General features: G+C 35.6%; 1 protein-coding gene across 7 annotated transcripts in view; it reads right to left on the reverse strand.

The window, feature by feature from the left end:
* SLC2A13 (solute carrier family 2 member 13) overlaps positions 1-21,099 on the reverse strand; it is a 428,310-nt gene that overhangs the window by 309,001 nt on the left and 98,210 nt on the right. For all 7 annotated transcript variants that reach the window (XM_089920529.1, XM_089920530.1, XM_089920531.1 and 4 more), the window contains one exon: positions 11,367-11,575. In XM_089920529.1, the coding sequence (XP_089776655.1) occupies positions 11,367-11,575 (209 nt within the window). The remainder of the gene's footprint in view (positions 1-11,366; positions 11,576-21,099) is intronic.

Consider the following 21,099-nt stretch of genomic DNA (forward strand, 5'->3'; position numbering starts at 1 on the left):
CAGGTAATGTGAAAAGTACTTCCTTCTCCTGTGATTTGCCGAGTGGAAAATCTTCTCTATGCCATTCCTTATCTCTTTGTCTAAGAACTATTCTAATTCTGCTTATGATTTTAAAAATTCTCTGGAGTTTAAAAAATCCAAAGCAATCTTTATTTAAAGCCATGTTGAATTAAATAGAGGTTCTTTTAAATAAGTCATGATGCCTACAAAAGTAAGTTTAACTAAAATCTGAGGAACTTCCCTGGTGGTCCAGTGATAAAGAATTCACCTTCCAATGTAGGGGATATAGATTCAATCCCTGGCTGGGGAACTAAGATCCCACATGCCACGGGGCAACTAAGCCTGTGCACCACACCTACTGAGCTCGGGCACCTCAATGAGAGAGCCTGCATGCCACAAACTACAGAGTCCATGCGCTCTGGAGCCCACATGCCACAACTAGAGAAGAGAAAACCCTCACGCCACAACTAGAGAGAAGCCCACACACTGCAACGAAGATCCCGTGTGCGACAACTAATACCTGACACAGCCATCAAATTTTTTTTTAAAAGACAGTAGAATTATATATTGTTTTAATAATCCTTCAGCTTACAGCTTTTTAACACAAGGATAGAAAATTAAAGCAGCTTTTTACTTGACCTTTTATTTTAATCTACCCTTTACCATAGGAGATACGTATAACAACCTCACACATTGACAATTTGGGCAATTTTGTGACAACCTCAAGAATATTAGATATAGATATGTTTTCTTGGCCTACATGTGGAAAATTGGTTGTCATCTTGCTGAGAAACAATTTGTTAATATCTATTTCAAGTCCACCCAGTAAATAGCATACATGCAATTACTTTGGGTCAGAAAGCACTGTACTATCACACGAAGAAAATATAAGCAAAACTACCAGAAATATTAGGAAAAATGACACTTTGCTCTAAGTGCAGCAGATGTCACCTGCAATGAGCATTCCATTGCAATGTCATTAGGCTGGAATTAGATGTCTAAAGAAACTTTCGTAAGGATTTCTATCAAAATCGATGATATATATCTACACTTTCTGACCTCTCTGCAGAACATGATTTGTTGAAATGACCACAGACAATATCAGTTCACAGGAAAAGAAACTGACTTATGAGGATATGAGTCTTGATGACCTAATTTTAAAATTACTGGAGGGAAAAAAGAGAGAGATGCAGCTGTTCTTTCCTGTACACCACAGATGTGACCCCCAAAGAGCTACAGGTAAATCAAACCAGGTTTTAAAAAACAAACTCACAGGAGGGTCTTGAATAAATTTTCTACCCTACAGCATTCTTCCTTTCCAGGCTAGAGATTAAACTACCCAACAAAGGGAAAGCACAGAACCAACATTCTCCCAGATTACTGAGTTGATTTGTTGATACAATTAAACAATGTAAATCTTCTTGATATAAGTGTTTCTGCAAAGATTATACACTGCATAGGTAACCCTGAATGCACTACAATAGTGACTAGCAACCAGTAGGCCTGGATCTAATTTCAGTTTAAAGCATTAGTTAGTGCCTCTAGGCTGCTACTTCTCACATATACCTAAATATTAAGATTTTAGTGCCCAAAGGGTAGGGCCAGCTTTCTCAGTGACACTTTTTCATGAAATAAATCAATTTTGGAAGTATCTGTGATTTAGGTGACCTAGGTAATATTAACTGTAAAAAAAAAAATATATATATATATATATGTGTGTGTGTGTGTGTGTGTGTGTGTGCATAGATAAGATAGATAGGACACACAAAAAAGCTTTTTCCTTAAAAGAAAGTCCATATACAGTTTTAAATTCCTGAGAATGACCATGTGCTGTAAACAGATGAACAGATTTGCAGGAGGCTGCCCCTGCCACCGGAGGTCTGGACTCAGTCTCCCCCTTGCCTGGCTCCCTTTATCAATCTGTTGTTGCACTGAAGCTACCCTGACAACTCCACGCTCCCAAAACACTTTCCCTGGTCTTTCTGTAATGGTTCTAACATCAACATCTGCATATTTCTCTAGGGAGAAAAAGCTTTCTTTGTTTACATTTTCCCTCCAATGATCCTGCCTTAATCCCCCACTGCAGAGCCCAGAAGAGAGTGACAGAGATGGTGCCTTATTTCATACTTTCCCTGAGCCCTGCCTAAGGGGTTCTTCTGCTAAGCATGTCAGCAACGGCCTTCACTCTCCTTTGACACCACCCTAGAAAAATACGTGTTCTCTGGTGCTGGATAAGAAATTGAAAAAGTTAAGAAAAAAATGTTTTTTATTATGTGTGGTGATGGATGTTAAGTAAACTTATTGTGGTGATCATTTCACAGTATGTACATATATCACATCATTATGTTGTACACCCGAAACTAATATAAAGTTATATGTCAATTATACCTCCATTTAAAAAAACAAAAAAAATGAAGAGATCTTGTCCATAATGGTGGAGTAGGAAGACCCTAAGCTCATCTCATCTCATGGGCACACCAAAATTACAACCATTTACAGAGCAACTATTGATGAGAAAGGCCAGAACCTACCAGAAAAAAATATTATACAACTAAAGATATAAAGAAGAAACCACAATGAGATGGATAGGAGAGGCAGAGGTATAGTCAAGACCCACACCTCCAGGTGGGTGACCCACAAATGGGAGGATAATTACAATTGCAGAGGGTCCCTCACTGGGAAAACAAGCCCCCAGAATATTTGGCTTTGAAGGCCAGTAGGGCTTACATTCAGGAGAGCCAGAGGGCTGTGGAATGTAGACTCAACTATTAAAGGGCACACACACCATATGCTCAGAGACCTATGGCAGAAACAGTAATTTTAAAGGACCCTGGGTCAGATGCAGGCTGATCTTGGAGAATCTCCAGAAGCAGGAGGCAACTGGAGCTCACCCTGGGGACACAGACACTGGCAGTATCCATTTTGGGGAGCTTGTTCTACCACATGGACAGTGGTGCTAGCAAGCCCTCCCTCTAGCTTATCAGCCTAGGGACCTGGCCCTGCCCACTAGGCTATAAGCACCTATACTGGGACGCCTCAGGCCAAGCAACTAGCCTGAAGGGGAAACAGCCCCCCAAAAGCAGGAAGGCTGCCTTAAGACCCCTGGAGCCCACAGCCACCCCTGGACATGGCCATGTCCACCAGAGGGCCTAGGACCGAGGACCACACATCAGTGCACAGACACTAGACTTGGGACCCTCAGGGCTATCAGCTGACTTTTCATTGCAAACCCTGCAGGCCAGAAGGGAGTGTCACAATATATTTAAAGTGATGAAAGGGAAAAACCTATATCAAAGAATACCTACCGGGGAAGGCTTTCATTCAGATTTGATGGAGAGATCAAAAGGTTTACAGATAAGCAAAAGCTAAGAGTTCAGCACCATAACTCCTTTACGAGAAACGTTCAAGGAACTTCTCTAAGCATAAAAGAAAAGGCCACAACTAGAAACATGAAAATTACTAAAAGAAAAAGCTCATTGGTAAAGGCAAAAATACAGTAAAGGTAGTAAGTCAACCACGTACAAAGTCAGTAAAAAGGTTAAAAGGCAAAACTAGTAAAATCATCTGTATCTGCAGTAAGTAGTTAAGGAATACACAAAACAAAAATATGTAAAATATGACATCAAAAAAAGTAACCCTGGGAAAGGGGAATAAAATGCAGGATTATTAAATAGCGTTTGAAATTAAGAGAGCAGCAGCTTAAAATAATCATATATATATATATGAATACATATATTGCTATAAATATACCTCATGGTAACCACAAACCAGAAACCTACAATAGATACAAACAAAAAAGAGAAAGAAATCAAAGCATAACACTAAAGACAGTCATCAAATCACAAGGGCACAGAACAAAAGGAAATAAACAAAAAATAACTACAAAACTACCCCAAAACAATTTTTTTAAAAGGCAGTAAGTACATATCTAACAATAATTACTTTAAATTTAAATAGACTACATGCTCCCATGAAAGGACAGAGTGGCTGAATGGATACAAAAACTAACTCATATATATGCTATCTACAATGGACTCACTTCAGATCTAAGACACACACAGACTGAAGTGAGGGGATGGAAAAAGAAATCAAAGGAGAAAAAAAAAACAAACCTGGAGACAAATGAAAACAAAGCACAATGACCCAAAATCTATCGGATGTAGGAGAAGCAGTTCTAAGAAGGAAGTTTATAGTGATACAAGCCAACCTCAGGAAATGAGAAAAATCTCAAATGAACAACCTAACCTTACCCCTAAGGAACTAGAAAAAGAACAAACAAAACCCAAAGTTAGTAGAAGGAAAGAAATCAAAGACCAGAGTAGAAATAAATAAAATAGAAACTAAAGAAACAATAGAAGTGATCAATGAGATGAAGAGCCGGTTCTTTTAAAAGATAAACAAAATTGATAAACCTTAAGCCGACTGACCAACAAAAAGAGAGAGGACCCAAATCGATTAAATCAGAAATGTAAAAAGGAATACTTACAACCGACACCACAGAAATACAAAGGATCATATGAACAATTATATGCCAATAAAATGAATAATCTAGAAGAAATGGACAAACACCTAAAAATGTACAATCTCCCAAAACTGAACCAGAAAGAAATAGAAAATATGAACAGACTGATTACCAGTAATGAAATTGAATCAATAATCAAAACTCTCAACAAACAAAAGTCCAGAAACAGATGGCTTCACAGGTGAATTCTACCAAACATTTAGAGAAGAGTTAACATGTATCCTTCTTGAACTATTCCCAAAAATTGCGGAGGGAGGAATGCTTCCAAACTCATTCTACGAGGCCAGCACACCCTGATACCAAAAACAGACAGAAATATCAAAAACAAGAAAAACAATTACAGGCCATTATCACTGATTAACATAGATGCAAAAATCCTCAACAAAATAATAGCAAATCAAATCCAGCAATACATTAAAAGAATCATACACCATGATCAAGTGGGATTCATCCCAGAAATGGCTCAATACCCACAAATCAATTCATGTGATAAACCACATTGACAAAATGAAGAATAAAAATCATATGATTATCTGAATAGATGCAGAAAAATCTTTTGATAAAATTCAACATCCGTTTATGATAAAAACTCTCCACAAGGTGGGTATAGAGAGAACATACCTCAACATAATAAAACCAAATATGAAAAACCCACAGTAACATCATACTCAGCAGTGAAATTTGAAAGGATTCCTATAAGATCAGGAAGAAGACAAGAATACCCTCTCTCACCACTTTTATTCAGCAAAGAATTGGAAGTCCCAGTCACAGGAGACAAGAAAAAAGAAATAAAAGGAATCCAAATTTGAAAGGAACAAGTAAAACTGTCACTGTTTGCAGGTGACATGGTACTATACACAGAAAATCCTACAGCCACCACTGAAAAAGCACTAGCGCTCATCAATGAATACAGTGAAGTTTAAATACAGCAGGATACAAATTTAATATATAGAAATATGTTGCATTTCTATACACTAAAAATAAAATATCAGAAAGAGAAATGTTTTAAAAATCCCATTTACCATCACATCAAAAATTATAAAATACCTAGGGAATAAATTTAACTACAGAAATAAAATACCTGTACTCAGAAAACTATAAACTGCTGTGAAAGAAATGGAAGAGGACACAAACTGATGCAAAGATATACCATGTTGATGGATAGGAAAAATTAATATTGTTAAAATGACCATACTACCCAAGGCAATCTACCGAGTCAATGCAATCCCTATCAAACTACTAGTGGCATACTTCACAGAAATAAAAGAAGTAATTCTAAAATTTGTATGGAAACACGAAGACCCTGAAAAGCCACAACAATCTTGAGAAAAATAACAGAGCTGGAGGTATCATGTTTCCTGACTTCAGACTATATTACAAAGTCATCAAAACAGTATGGTACTGGCCCCCAAACCGACACATAGATCAATGGAACAGAATAGAGAGAAATAAACTCACACATTTATGGTCAGTCAATCTATGACACAGGAGGCAAGAATACACAATGAGGAAAAGACAGTCTCTTCAATAAGTGGTGCTGGGAAAACTGGACAGCTACATGTAAAAGAATAAAATTAGAATATTTTCTCAAAGCGTATACAAAAATAAACTCAAAATGGATTAAAGACTTAAATGTAAGACTGGAAATCATAAGACTTCTACAAGAAAGCATAGAACACTCTTTGACATAAATCAAAGCAATGTTTTTTGGATCTGTCACCTTAGGCAAATGGGACCTATTTAAAAGCTTTTGCACAGCAAAGGAAACCATCGAAAAAATGAAAAGACAACATACAGAATGAGAGAAAATATTTGCAAATGATATGACCAATAAGGGATTAATATCCAAAATATAAATAGCTCATACAACTCAGTAGCAAAAAACAAACAACCCAATTAAAACATGGGTCAAAGACATGAATAGACGCTTTTCCAAAGAAGACACAGAGATGACCAACAGGCACATGAAAAGATGCTCAACATCACTAATCATCAGAAAAATGGAAAGCAAAACCACAACGAGGTATCACCTCACACCTATCAGAATGGCTATCATCAAAAAGACCACAAATAACAAATGTTGGTGAAGATGTGGAAAAAAAGGTAACACTTGTACACTGTTGGTGGGCATGTAAATTGGTGCAGCCACTGTGGAAAACAGTATGGAGGTTCCTTAAAAACCTAAAAATAGAACTACCATATGATCCAGAAATTTCACTTCCGGATATTTACCCGAAGAAAACCAAAACACTAATTCAAAAAGATAAATGCACCCCTGTGTTCACTGTAGCATTATTAACAATAGCCTAGACTTGGAAGCAGCCTAAGTGAGCATGTACATACAAGTCATGACTCTATCCCACATCTATGCAACATGAAATAAACTAGTAAGATAAACCATAAGAGATAAGCAACAAAATGTTAGAAATGGTATATTATTTTGTACTCAAATGTGCTTTTAATTCTTAAAGTAGTAATTGTGTCTCTACTAATTCCAAGCTTTGGCTTGGCAACCTGGGATAAATAAAGATGTATAGTTAGTTATTACTGAAATGTCTTTAAACTCTGGTACATGTACATGTATATATATAATCAAAATGTTCCAAGAAAATTAATCTGGTTAACTTAACGATACGTATAATTTTGCATTTGCTGTTCCCTCTGCCTAGAACCATCTTCCCTTAGTTCTCTACATTGCTGATTCTTTATCACCATTCAAACTCACCTCTTCAGAGAAGCGTTTCCTAATCATCCCACCTAAAGTAGCCCCTCTTCAGTCCCTCTATAAATATGTTATTATCCTGTTTGTTTCCTTCAAAGCAATTACCACAATTTGTAGTTATCTGGTAATTATTTACTCTTTTATTTATCAGTTGTGTACCCCTCCCCAGTGGGCCAGAACCTTGTCTATCTACTTACTGCCACATCCCCACATTTATTGAGTGTCACTCAATAAGTATTTCAGAATGAAAGACTCTTGTATAGTATTTAGAATTTTTATTTTATTATTTTTAATTTTTTTTTATTTTTGGCTGCGTCGGGTCTTAGTTGCATGCAGGATCTTCATTGCGGCATGTGGGATTCTCTCTAGTTGTGGCGTGCAGCCTCCAGAGCACATGGGCTCCGTAGTTTGCAGCACACGGGGGGCTCTCTAGGTGAGGTACATGGGCTCAGTAGTTGTGTCGTGCGGGCTTAGCTGCCCTGCGGCATGTGGGATCTTAGTTCCCCGACCAGGCATCAAACCTGCGTCCCCTGCATTGGAAAGCGTATTCTTTACCACTGGACCACCTGGGAAGTTCCAGTATTTCGAAATTTTAAAACAGGCATTTCTCACAGACTTTTAAAACTAAAAAATCAGACTGTGGAGCTGTTATAATCTGGTTCTCTTTTCTTAAAAACCTAACAGAAAACTGAGGTTCAGTGCTCCCCCAAAATTCCTTTTAGGATTACAAGTTTGGAATGGAGCCAGGACAAGTCTTTCATTTCCCTGTCTCCCAATTCCGAGAGCTTTCCCAACCAAGCTGTCATTTCTTCTAGTCTCACTTTATTAGTCCTACAGGATGTATAAACAATGTTGAACACAAAAGAAAATTGTTTGCTTCTTTTCCCATAAACTGCCTTTTTTCCCCTATAGTGGAGAAATCACATGCTAAAGAGGTCGACTTTTATGTCATGTGCAGAAGAAGAGATGAAATCCCATTATAACCCAATCCTGTTCCACAGCATGGCCTATGAGCCTCACTTCTCCTGCAGACCTGGTCAGAGAAGCCACCATATTCACTACATAAAGTCATAAAGTATGTTTTGAAACAGGAAGTAAATAAGTCCCATATACACTGACATTTCACACATCAAAAAAATTAATACATAGTTCAGCAGCTATGCCTATTTTCCTCAAAGAGGTCAAATTTAAACTCAAGTGACCAAGGAAAAAAATCCTACAAATAGAGGAGGGTCACATAACCAAGTACCATTATAGTCACAAGTCACAAATCCACTGGAAACTCTGAGAGAAGGACATCGTTTACTGATCTGGAATCAGACCTATTTGGCTCACAGGTAGCAGGTAACTAAGCCACCACGTCTGATGATAAAACATTTCTGCCAAAAGGAAAGGTGGTCGTATTAAACAACCATTTTCTACCCTCCTGGAATAGCTGAGTATTTTATGGTGCCTAGGACAAGGTTCGTCCCTCCAAGCAACTACCCTCCACTACTCAGAGTTCCTGGGCTTGAAGTCATGGCTCAAAATTCATCAGAATCCATGGGCAGATTAACACAAGTCATTCTCTAACCCTCCAACACAATGGCTGACTGTTCTCTGAGCCAGAACATTTTTGTTATTTCAAAGTTAGCTGTTTCTTCATGTGTAGTTGTCCATCTAGCCTATCTTTTCAAATGTAAAGTGACTGAGGGCAGGACCTTCTGGTTTGTAACACAAGTCCTAGCACTACTCTCTATTTTCCAACTGAACTGAGATGAAAATGATGCAATAAAATTCATACTGTGCAGAATACGTTTTACTGTGGTCAAATTTATCAGTCACAAAAGTGAAGCCCCAAATTATTGGTGCTTGTGTAACCCCGGCAAAACTGTCTGTGTGCATTCATGCCATAATGCTATTAATTCTTTACCTTTATAAAAGAACATGAGATTAGTTTTAAAATTAAGCAAGATGACAATAATAATACAAATCCAGAAATGGAAAAATTATTAATCCTATTAGTTATAAAGTTTACAATATTTACCCAAGCATAAGACAAATTAGGATTCAGTGGATAATATTATGGTATTAAGATTTGTGCCACTTTGTCTTTGAAGTGATATCTGCCTTTAAGTTTTCTATCAATATGTAATGCATAACGAATAAATTTTATGTATATAATTTTTTTAAAAAGATTTGTGCCAAATGTGCACATAAAGCAATATGAGGAAATAGGTAAATAGCTAACTATTTTATCTATATCCAATAGGTATACATAAAATAGTGTCCTACTTAGTTCCCAAAGACGTCTAATAAAAACTAAAGCAGACACAGATAACTGCAATCCTATCTACCTCAAGTTTCTAAAAACCCATTTGGTTACACATTCCAAATAGTCATGAGACTCAAACAGCGTGCATCGTCAACAACTGCATGGCTAGACCAGTCAGACAACTTTTTAAGTAGTCAAAGTGAAGCTACATGTTCAATGCTTTGTAGTAAAGTCAGTGGTATCCCTACTCCTAAACAAGAAGTGTTTTTTATTAAGTTGTTGTTTCTATCCTTAACATAAATTAATAAAAACTTATGTTCTAAGTAGTATTCAATATATCCTAATACTCTGAAAAGATTTCCACTCACACATTATTAGCACATGGGTTTCAAGTATACTGATTACATGTAATTACATTACGTTATTGATTACAATATGAAACAACCTCATATTTCATTCAAGCAGCTGCTGAGAAGAATTTAGACAGAAGCATGAAAGAAGTTATTTGTAATTTAAATAGACACTTAAAATTGTATTTTAAAAATTAACACAATCTTGAACTCACTAAGTGAATTAATTTTGTTAAAACAAAATTCTCTTTAATACTTGCACTAATGTGCAGAGTATAGGAAATGCTGACAATGCCAGGCACATGGTATATACTCAGAAACTTTTTGCTAAAAATGACCTTCACCTAGAGTGGGCTCACAATTATCTAGGGGCTTTTGTCTGAGGGGCTTTCGTCTGAGCAAGGAGGTAATAAGATCACACTGTGTATGTAAGTATCATGTACTGTGTATATGTAAGCCAAACCATGTGTGGCTACCACAGAGACCAGTTTCGGCAGTGTTCATTCTATTGCTTCTTCAGCTCTACCAAAAGATAGTAAGAGTGAGTGAACAGACCTTCCAAGACTTGTGTATGACATATATCAATAAAGGGTTGTGTGTGTGTTTGGCATTTTCTCAGGTATGAAAAATAATTTGACTAATATAAGTAAGCATCTCCATTGAACAACCAATTAATGTAGAGGCAGAAGGAAGGTTGAGAGAAAATGAAACAATTTTGGGGAATGTGAATCCAGCAGGGAATTGTAAAATGTCTACCTTTTCCCATCATTCCCATCTGGCAAATCGCTTACCCAAATCAGACTGTCAAGATTACAGATCTTGCCTGAGAATTTTTAAATCCCTACGTGATTTCTTCTCTGAAAATCAATTCATCAACATAAATTAACCAGAACCATGCTTTTTTTGGTTTCTGACATGGTTAAATTGTGATTAGACAATAAACATTTTAATGAAAACAGGGAAATGCAAAATTATTCCATAACTAGTATATGAAGGTATTCTTAGTCTTTATAAAAATTAGTATGGAAATTAATGTAACACATGTAAACAAGGTATTTAATTTTACTAAAGTGATTTATTTTGACAATAGTTCAAACTGAACTTTTATTTAATATAGAAGGTCAATAATACATACTTATAAGTATAATACATACTTATATTTATATATTAAATATTTATATGTAAAATATACATATTTATATGTAAAATATACATATACTCAAAAAATGTCCCCACTCAAAATGACAACTATGTCAAGTATATCTGACTTAAAATAAAAGAAATTACAAAAATAAAAATAGTAATTATTTGAGGACAGTGGCATTATGGCAGTGTTTTCTTTATTCTTTTATAACATTATTATATTGCTTTTAAAATTAAAATATGTTTATTTTGGTTTAGTTATACATATTAACCCACTTCATCATTTAGAGACATTAAATAATACTAAAAGAATATAATTTATAAGTAAAACTATTATGTAGTTTTAAAATTCATATATGTATAAAATCCACATACCTGAGCCAACCTCTTTTTCCTCTTCTTCAATGTTGTTTTTGATGCTATCATACTCCTCATCAATGGTCTGGTTACCACGCATCTGAGATAAAATTCTACGGGCCTTCTGAGTCTGTCCTTTCTGAATAAGCCATCGAGGGCTTTCAGGTAAAAAGAGAAAGCCAAAAAACTGTATAACTGCTGGAATTGCTGCAAGTCCCAGCATGTACCTGTAATAAGAAATCAATACATGGTTGTAAAATGTGGTCTTATTAGCATTGAGTATGAATAAAAGGTTTGTGTTCACCACATTAGGAATAACATATAATGGTAAAAATTAGAATGATTTTCTTTTCATCATATGTGCATGTGTGTGTCACCAGAAAAGATATTTTTATATTGTAGTGAAAAACTGAAAAATGAGAAAAATCTGATTCTTCTTTATCTCTCGCACAAATTACAATGAAAAAGAATGGACAAAAGTCACGATAATTTTGGATAGGCATTCTGAACCAAACACAACATGCAAAACACCAAAATCACCATCCTATCTAATACTAATATAATATAATTCTGTAATTTACAATATAAAAATGGGGCTAAGACAAAACTCTCTGTTATCTGTTTAAAAGATATACTTTTCATTAAAATAAATGCCCAGATGTATTGCTTTACAGTTATTTCTTCTCTGTGAATGATTAGTTATGATTTCATTTTGCCATCAAGCATCATTTTTTTTAGACAAAAAAGCACTTTACTTAAAAAATGGGGGGGTGGAGGGAGAGTTAGGAAAGCACATAGCAGCTGATAGCAGAAAAAAGATGAAGTCAGATGCTAATAATCATTATTAAAATGACTAGAAATATGAAAAAGCTGCTAATGTTTTAAGTTGTCATCTTCTTCAAATGTCTATTCTTAATGACTGACAAAATTCTAAATAACAAATAAGCATAGCACTTTAAATCTACCAGAGAAATAACAAAAATAGCAATATGAATATATCAATATCAAAGATCTTTCCAAATTATTCTGACCACTGGACTAATCTCCTAATACCTCTAGGCCTCAATCTTTTTAAACTAAGTTAGATTACATAAACTTCAAGGTCTCTTTAAATTGGTGGCTTCTATGAATCTAGGACACCTGAATGTTTTCTATTGATCCAAGTTCCCAGAATATTTTCCATGGTAGATTTATGGTGGTAGAGCTCAGGCCAGTCCTGATTACATAACAACCCATACTCACTGGCATTCATAAATCAAGACTCAATACACTTTTCAAAGCTGTTCTAACTTTTAAGCCATGCTAAACCAAAAGTATAGCAGTCCTGAAGACACATATCTTGTGAATAAGCCTATTATTTTCCAGGCAATTTCATTTTACTTCCAAAAAGAGTAGAAAAACAAAACACAATTGCTACGTGGATGTTAAGAGTACCTCCTACTCAAACAGTAGCTATAAATACACTCAGAAAAATTAACTAAGATTTAGAAAGTGAACAAAGTGTTTATGAATGACTAAATAAATCACTTGGCCTACAATATTAAAGGAAATCTTATTAGACATGTTTTATACTTTAATCCATAAGTATTGATAATTACACCAATACTTAATCACTCCTTCCTCTGCTCACCTAGAAAACATTTTTGACCTCTATTTATGTCATTATACCTTGTATTATAATAAATTATTTACCTATTTCACTTGACTGCATATTTAACTTTATATTCAGCATAGCACCTTATAAAGTATCTTGCACAGTAGGCATTTAGTAAATGTTTTATGAAATGATACAAAAACAGCTATATATATCGAAACTGTCTATATAAACTAAACAGAAAACTGTTTCACACTCATAGTAAAATTTTATGCAGCAACTCTACTGGATAATTTAGCTCTGCAAAGTTACTTACACAGAAATTCTTTCCAATGAAACTATTTGTTACTCTAGATATAACCAGACCTTTCCTTCTGTTTGTTACTCTAGATATGACCAGACCTTTTCTTCTGAAGGCTCATCTGATGAGAACTAGAGAGATCAGCTCACACAAATGCATATTTCTGGCCTCTTTCCCTTAAGATGATAACTTGTATAACCAAATCTTAATGTGTGTTTTAATGCTGTAAATGAATGAAATTTCTATTCAGTGTGTTCTCTCTTAAAAAATTTAAGAAAAAAGGTTATCCTACATTGCCAATTATTTAAAAGAAAAGCAATAAAAAGGTAGAAACCAAATATATTGGATTAGGAAATAAATAAGAAAAGTACTAAAGATGAAGGCCTTTACTTTTCATTTCTCTATACCTTTCTTGATCTTTCCTTCCGTTTTCCAAACCCCCTTAGTGATGAATTAAGATTAAAGGGGTGCACTGAATACTTCAAAGAAGCATTGAAATGAATACAGAAACTGAATCATTTTTAGACCTGAAGATGCTCACATAATACTTTGCACTTTACTACTATTTAATCCCAGAACATAATATTTTTAAAAAATTAAAAGGGAAGAAAAGGGAAAATACAAAAAGAAAAATATAAAGATACATATTAGCCTGTTTTTTTAAGCGAGCTGTAGAAGACAGACTACTTTAGCCCTCCAGCCTTCTGAAATCTCTAAGTCCCAAGAGTCTAGGTCTGACATTTACAATTCAATGCCTTAATACTAGGGTAGGAAAAAGGAACTCACACTCTATTGCCAAACTTTAAGGATATATTAAAGCCTGTTTTCAGAGACTAGTCAAGATAAAACATGTTTTATACATTTACATCCTAAGATTTCTAAAAGTAAAACAAAGGAGCTTATTTTACTATATTTTAATTATCTTTCATGATAAAAATATTTTGATAGAAATAAATTACCATGGCTTTGTAGAGACCAAATACACAAGAGATCAGGTAACTGTGGTTTATGATGGAGAGAGGGTAGGAGCAGACCTGGGTCATACTTCACCTCTGGACACATTAACCACAAAACCCTGATCAAGTTACGTAACATTTTAATGCACAGATGACAGTGTCCATTTCATTGAGCTGTTGGGAGAATTAAGTGAAATCATTCTTTTGGTACCTAAGCACAAAGAGAAAGCTCAGAAAAAAATGTTTTTACCTCCCTGACCTTCTCCCCTCTCAACTAATTCAATGCAACTTTTCTATTCCAGCTATATCATCCACCCAAACTTTTAGTAGGCAGCAGTAACCAGTTTCTTTCTTGAGGAAAAACTGTTCCTCCAATGATATGCATACTGGAGAATAAGAAGAATAAGTAAGAGTTTGCTTTGCTGTGATACTGATGAAAATTTTAACATGAGACTAAGAGAGGAGGAACTCTATACTAGTTAAGGCACTATCAGACTTACCAAGAGTCCTCTAAATCCAAGGAAACCAGGAACCAGATGAATGACAAGAGTACACTGATAAACCAGGCAGGCAATCCCCAAACAGACAAGCAGCCCCCTATTGACATGGGGGATCTCATAATTATAAGCCAAATCAAGGGTTCTAAACCCTGGCTGCACATTAGAATCACCCAGGAGGCTTTTAAAACACACCAGTGTCCAGGGCCCACCTACCCCAGGGATTTTGACTAATTGCTCTGGGCTTCAAGCTCAGGGAATTCTATTTTCTTAAAAGCTCCCCAGGTGCCATCAAGGCTGAGAACCACTGATCTAAGTGTTTTAAAACTCCAGGGGGTGAAAGTGAACAATAAGCACCCAAGGTCCACCTTAGAGCAAACATCATTTACCTTCTGGAGGCCAGATAGCACATCAAGCTGACAGAAGGGGAAATGAGGTTGACTCAATCAAAAATGCCAAGCCTTCATGAGTTCTAAAAATTTTTAGAATATTCTTTAGCATCATGATCACTCACAGAAAGATACCTTTTAAAACTTTCTAAACTGAAGTTAACAAAGGAGCTATTTTCTGGTACAACTAGCAGTACCAGCACCTGCCTACCAGAAAACTAAGGAGGGGACCTCAAATAGTAAGCAGTACTTTCAAATTGTGTGTTTGGGCCACCTATCAACAAAGGAGACAAGCCAGGCTTCTTCACCTCAGATTAGGCCTTCCCAGTGTCAGGAACTGAAACTCTGTAAACCAAACATCCCTCATTCCTGGGTGCCTGCCCTCCCTACTGTGGCTGAGCAGACCTGCTGAGCTGCTGCCATCAGATGGCCTGTGCCTCACACAAAACCAAACAAGTCCTTCATTGAACTGAACAATTTACAATCATTCTTGTTTTAAAGGAATCATATTGCTCTAACCTATGAAACAAAAGACAAGTATCTTTGAATAGATGGCCATTTAAGACACAGAATTTTGCAGTTCATAATTGCCCCTCTCTGAACTGATGATAACATGGTTATCTGAAAACATAGTCAACAGATAAACATGTTTCTTATCTCTAGTAGTTCCACAGCAGTGATGATTATGTTCCAAATACATGAAAATCTACTTGAAGGTCAAACTCAGCTTGAACAGCAAAAGTAGTAGCTAACACATAGCACTAGTTACTATGTGCCAAGCACTGTTCAAAAGAATTAAAATACTTTAACTCATTAATCTTCCCAATATCCCTATGAGGTAGGTACCATTATTATTACCATTTTAAAGACAAAGAAATGAGGCACAAAGAAGATACAGAACATGCGGTGGAACTAGGATTAAAACCCAGGCTCCCTATAATAAATGTTTATTGTAAGTCAAGCTATAATAAATGTTTCATGATTACTTGATAATTATTCTGCAGAATTCATAAAAGGGGGCATAAATTTACCTCAGCCTCATGTTTAAGGATCGCTTTAGAAGTCTGCTGTTCACACATCTCTGTGAAATGCAGTGAAGCCCTGTGGCAATAGCAGGGGAAAGGGCTGCCGGGTGCAGTCCCTCCCAATCTTGCCAAACCCTGCATAGCACCTGACACTTAGCACCCACTGGGCTAGGGAACTGCAAACTGGATTTAACAACACGGACCCACTAGTGGCAAACGGGATATTCTCTTACCCTCAACACCAGAGTGCTTTTATGAAAACAGCTGACTATTAGTTAAAAGAAAATATATCATTTGTAAGGGTAAACTTGTGGTGCTCACTTTGAACACTATGCCAAAATGAATTTTGATTTCATTTTTCTTTTACACTGGTAAACTTTTCATATAGGAAAAATTTAGATAACACAATAGTTTAAAAGATGTTTGAGGGCAAAAAATTTTGACTTGGAATTTGATCCTTTTAAAATGTTTTATATGACAGATGTGATAGATCTAAAGTCGCTTTTGTCTACACTTTGTTTTCCAATGTCTGCCTTCCAGGGCTTCCCTGGTGGCGCAGTGGTTGAGAGTCCACCTGCCGATGCAGGAGACACACGTTCGTGCCCCGGTATGGGAAGATCCCACATGCTGCAGAGCGGCTGGGCCCGTGAGCCATGGCCGCTGAGCCTACGCATCCGGAGCCTGTGCTCCGCAACGGGAGAGGCCACAACAGTGAGAGGCCCGCGTACCGCAAAAACAAAACAAAAAACAATGTTTGCCTTCCAGAGGCCGCCCCAAAAGGAATTGTGCTGGATTGAGGAATTGTATCCTGCGTCACGTTCTGTTTACTTCTCTTCTCCCCTTTATTCTTTTTCCTCCTTAAATTCTCAAATGATGGGAAAAGGTTGCCAATGCCTTATAATGCAAGAGCTATACGATTTATGGTTTTACTTGAAAGTCAAGCTGTAACAGAAAGACTATCATAGCTAAGGGAACTGTATTACAAAATATTATATTTAAAACAAATTGTATAAAATTATTTTTATGGCTCTTGAGGTGCTGAATTCTACTAAGGGAAGACATTTTCACTCTGAGGAGCACAGTAAAGATTTTTTGGACACTGCAGTCATTTAGCCAAATATCCTCCTAATAGGCCATGATAGCATTAATGTGCAATTCAATAATCACTTCCTTACCTGTCTCTAGACCTCATGTTGTTAAAAGTATACATTTTTAAACCAAATCCTCATGTTACATTTTCCTAGTCCTATAGAATCTTGATATTTTTCAAAACAGTAAGATGAGCTCAGTCACCATCTCTGAAACTGTCCTGGGTACAGGGAGGATTTTTAGCAATATTCTCTAATAATATCTCATACTGTCTTATAATAAACTGAAAAAAATCAAATGACAAATCTGTATCTGTTATTCCAATAGTTTTACCTCCATCCTCTATCTTCTAGCTTGCATTCTGTTTATATCTATTTGCTATTAATTTGGAAATCAAGAATGGTTAGCCCATTCTAAGAGCACAAATCAATTAGAGGAATACTGTATCACAAATACTAAGCATAATGCTATGCTTTATTCTTTAAAACTACAGTTTCAAATTGGCATTCTTTCACATATAACTACGAAATAAACTTTAAACCTTGTTTTCCTGAAACATTTCACTGAAAATAGAAAGGGCTAACAGAGTAAGTAAATTCTTTGAAAATGTTACTTTTTGAAGATTTACTGTGTTTGCTTTGAAAGCTAAGGCTGAACTTGCCATCTGAGATGTTATTCAGCTGTTTACCCAGCAAACATCTGAATGTGAGTTAAGTACCAAACTAAGCCAATCATTAAGCAATTAAGCATCATGAATGAACTTAACCAGAGAGAGTGCATTACTGTGTAAATCCAAAAACATCTCCCCAAGCTCAACTTTCCAATGATCTCTATCATTATACACTTTTTAAGTTTCCCCTTAAAAAGGCATAACCCCATACCTTCAAACCACATCCAAGAACACTGTCCTTCAGCCCTATATCTAGAGCTACCCAACTTCGTTGTTCAAGAGTCCTACGGATTTTGAGTTTTTTCATAAACTTTAAGTAATAATCACATGAGTAATGCATTTACTCCGAGATCCCTATTCTTGGATTTACAGAAGAAACAGCCACCTTTAAATATCAACGATAAAATAATTACTCGATAGTCATCAAACATGAATTGTGATTTATATATGTTCTTACTTAATGCAAGTTTTAAATGTAAGAAGATAACACTGAATTTAACTACCTGCTATAGTTACAACAACTTACTTGATAATATATTTAAAAATTTTTCTTCATCACTCACAAATCCATTTCAATAGATAAGAAATTAAAATAAGAAAATACTGCCTAAGAAAGGCTACAAATGAACTTACCTACAAAACCGAAATAGAGTTACAGATGTAGAAAATAAACCTTACTGGGGGTTAAGGAGTGGGGGAGGGATGAATTGGAAGACTGGGATTGACACATACACACTATGATATATAAAATAGATAACTAATAAGGACCTACTGTATAGCACTGGGAACTCTACTCAATACTCTGTAATGGCTTATATGGGAAAAGAATATAAAAAAGAGCAGATGTATGTATTTGTACAACAGATTCCCTTTGCTGTACATCTGAAACTAACACACACTGTAAATGAATTATACCCCAATAAAAATTAAAAAAAAAAAAAAGAAAATACTGCCTAATTGAGACCTCAGGCTAATAACTTAATTTTCCTCTGCCATTAAGAGCCATGTAGAATATTAACATCAATGACTGATACACTTGAAAATCTGATGGCAGTTAGAGAGCAAACAGGAGACACAAAGCTGGGGGTACATAATAAAAAAAAAAAAATCAATGTGTCAAGTTGGATTCTTTCAAGTAAAAAGGTGATGTGATACATCACCAGCAAATGAGCAATTTTTATGTTACCTAGTAAACGAGTCTATGTAAACTGTTAAAAAATTCATAGCCATAGATGTAAACATATATATAAGCCAAAGAAAATATTAACTCTATCTACATAATAAGGGGAAAATCTCTCAAAGTAATTTGATATCAGTACATAAGGCAAATGGCTTGGCCGAGGTTATTTAGCGCTGTGGTCATAGCAGAAGCAGCAAGATATACTTGCTTTAATAGAATAAGATTAGATGCTATTTAAATAAATAATGTGGTATTTTGCAGAGATATTAGTATTAAACAACATGGCAAAATGCATTAAGATGTACAAAATTGACAGTACGAGTGCTGAAAATAATGCGCGCACAACCATACCTATATACATACCCTTTTTTTTCCAACTCTGAATATCTTCCATATGCAAAGCTCTATGTTTGGGATTTTGGAGATACAGAAATGACTAAGAGATATTCCCTTGCTTCAAGGAGCTCATACCTAGTAATCATGGAACAAAATTGGATTATGTAATTGCTATGACTGAGATTTAGGCACAGTGTAAGAGTAAGGAGAAAAGTTATTTCAACAGAGGATATTAGAAAAAGTGTCATGGCAGAAAAAACATTTAAACTATCACTGACCATTGCAGAAAAGGAATATAATGGAGAGAGCCAACATAAGGTTGAAATTAACTTTTTTTAGGCAAAATTTGCATATAATAAAATGAGATCCAAGGTGTACCATTCTGTATGTGTATATATGTGTGTGTGTGTGTGTGTGTGTGTGTATCCTTGTAACTACCATCCCAATCAAGAAACAGAACATTTCCATCATCCCAGAAAGTTCCCTCATACCTTACCCCCTTCCAGTCAATCCCCATTGCCTTAGACAATCACTGATCGAATTTCTGTCCCCATAGCTAATTTTGCATATTGATGAACTTCATATGGAATGTTAGAGACCATACTTCTTTGTATCTAGCTTCTTTCAATCTTGTTTTTGAGATACATCCATTCTTTCAGATCTACCGATTTATCAATCCTTACCAGTCTCATTGTTTTAGCTTTATAGTAAGTCTTGAAATCAGATAGTGAATTATCCAACTTGTTCTTCAAGATGGTTTCGGCAATTCTAGGTCCTTTACTTTTCTGTAAAAATTTTAGAATCTACTTGTCCTTTTCAGTGAATTTGAATGAATGTAAGTGGTGATAGCGGACATCTTTGTCTTGAATTCCATCAGAAGGGAAAGCATTCAGGCTTTCCCCATTGAGTATAAAGCTGGCTGCAGGTTTTTTTGTAGATGCCCTTTATTAAATTCAAGAAGTGCTCTTCCATTCTAGTTTGCAGAAAGGTTTTATCATATATAAAGGTTATTCTGTCAAATGTTTTCCTGCATATATTGAGATAGATCCTTTAGGTTTTCCTCCTTTAAATAATTTCAACATGGTGACTTGCGCAAATTAATTTTCATATGGTAAACAAACTGACTCTTCTGAGAAAACTGCCTTGGTCAGTTTATATAAAAGGATTTATTATTCTTTTATATATTATTGGGTTTGATTTTACAATATTTTAAGGATACTCTCAATCTGTGTCTAGAAATTTCTTTGCTTGTAACAACTTAAGCCACTTCCAGAACTAACAAGCCATGAATCCGAACCACTGCCTTTCCCAGTGTACTGGAATCTCCATTACTACCAAAAGTGCAGCCCATCCAGGTCACTGCTGGTCTTTAACAGTCTCAGAAGGACAGAAACAAAATTAAGTAAAGTGTATTCAGCGGCAATTTCAAGAAGAAGAGCCTCATTCAATTTGTTATAGGAATGGGTAGCCCTTAAGTATAATATCTAACATAAAATGTATTGGAGTCTGTTATGATATACTTTAGTATTTAAAATGTACTTATGAATTATTGAGAATCTATGTCACTATTGAATGTACTAAAAAAAACTGGACAATTAAATGAAGCATGACTAATTTCAGAAAAAAAAAAAAAAGCCACAGTATTAGTTATGCTGGCCTCAAAGCTCAGCCGGGAAGTACGCCTTCTACCTCTATTTTCTTAAAGCTTTTGTTT

The sequence above is a fragment of the Delphinapterus leucas genome, chromosome 11, assembly GCF_059928025.1.
Source record: "Delphinapterus leucas isolate spDelLeu-1000000601 "Yukka" chromosome 11, BTC_Dleu_Yukka2, whole genome shotgun sequence".
Classification (NCBI taxonomy): Eukaryota; Metazoa; Chordata; class Mammalia; order Artiodactyla; family Monodontidae; genus Delphinapterus; species Delphinapterus leucas.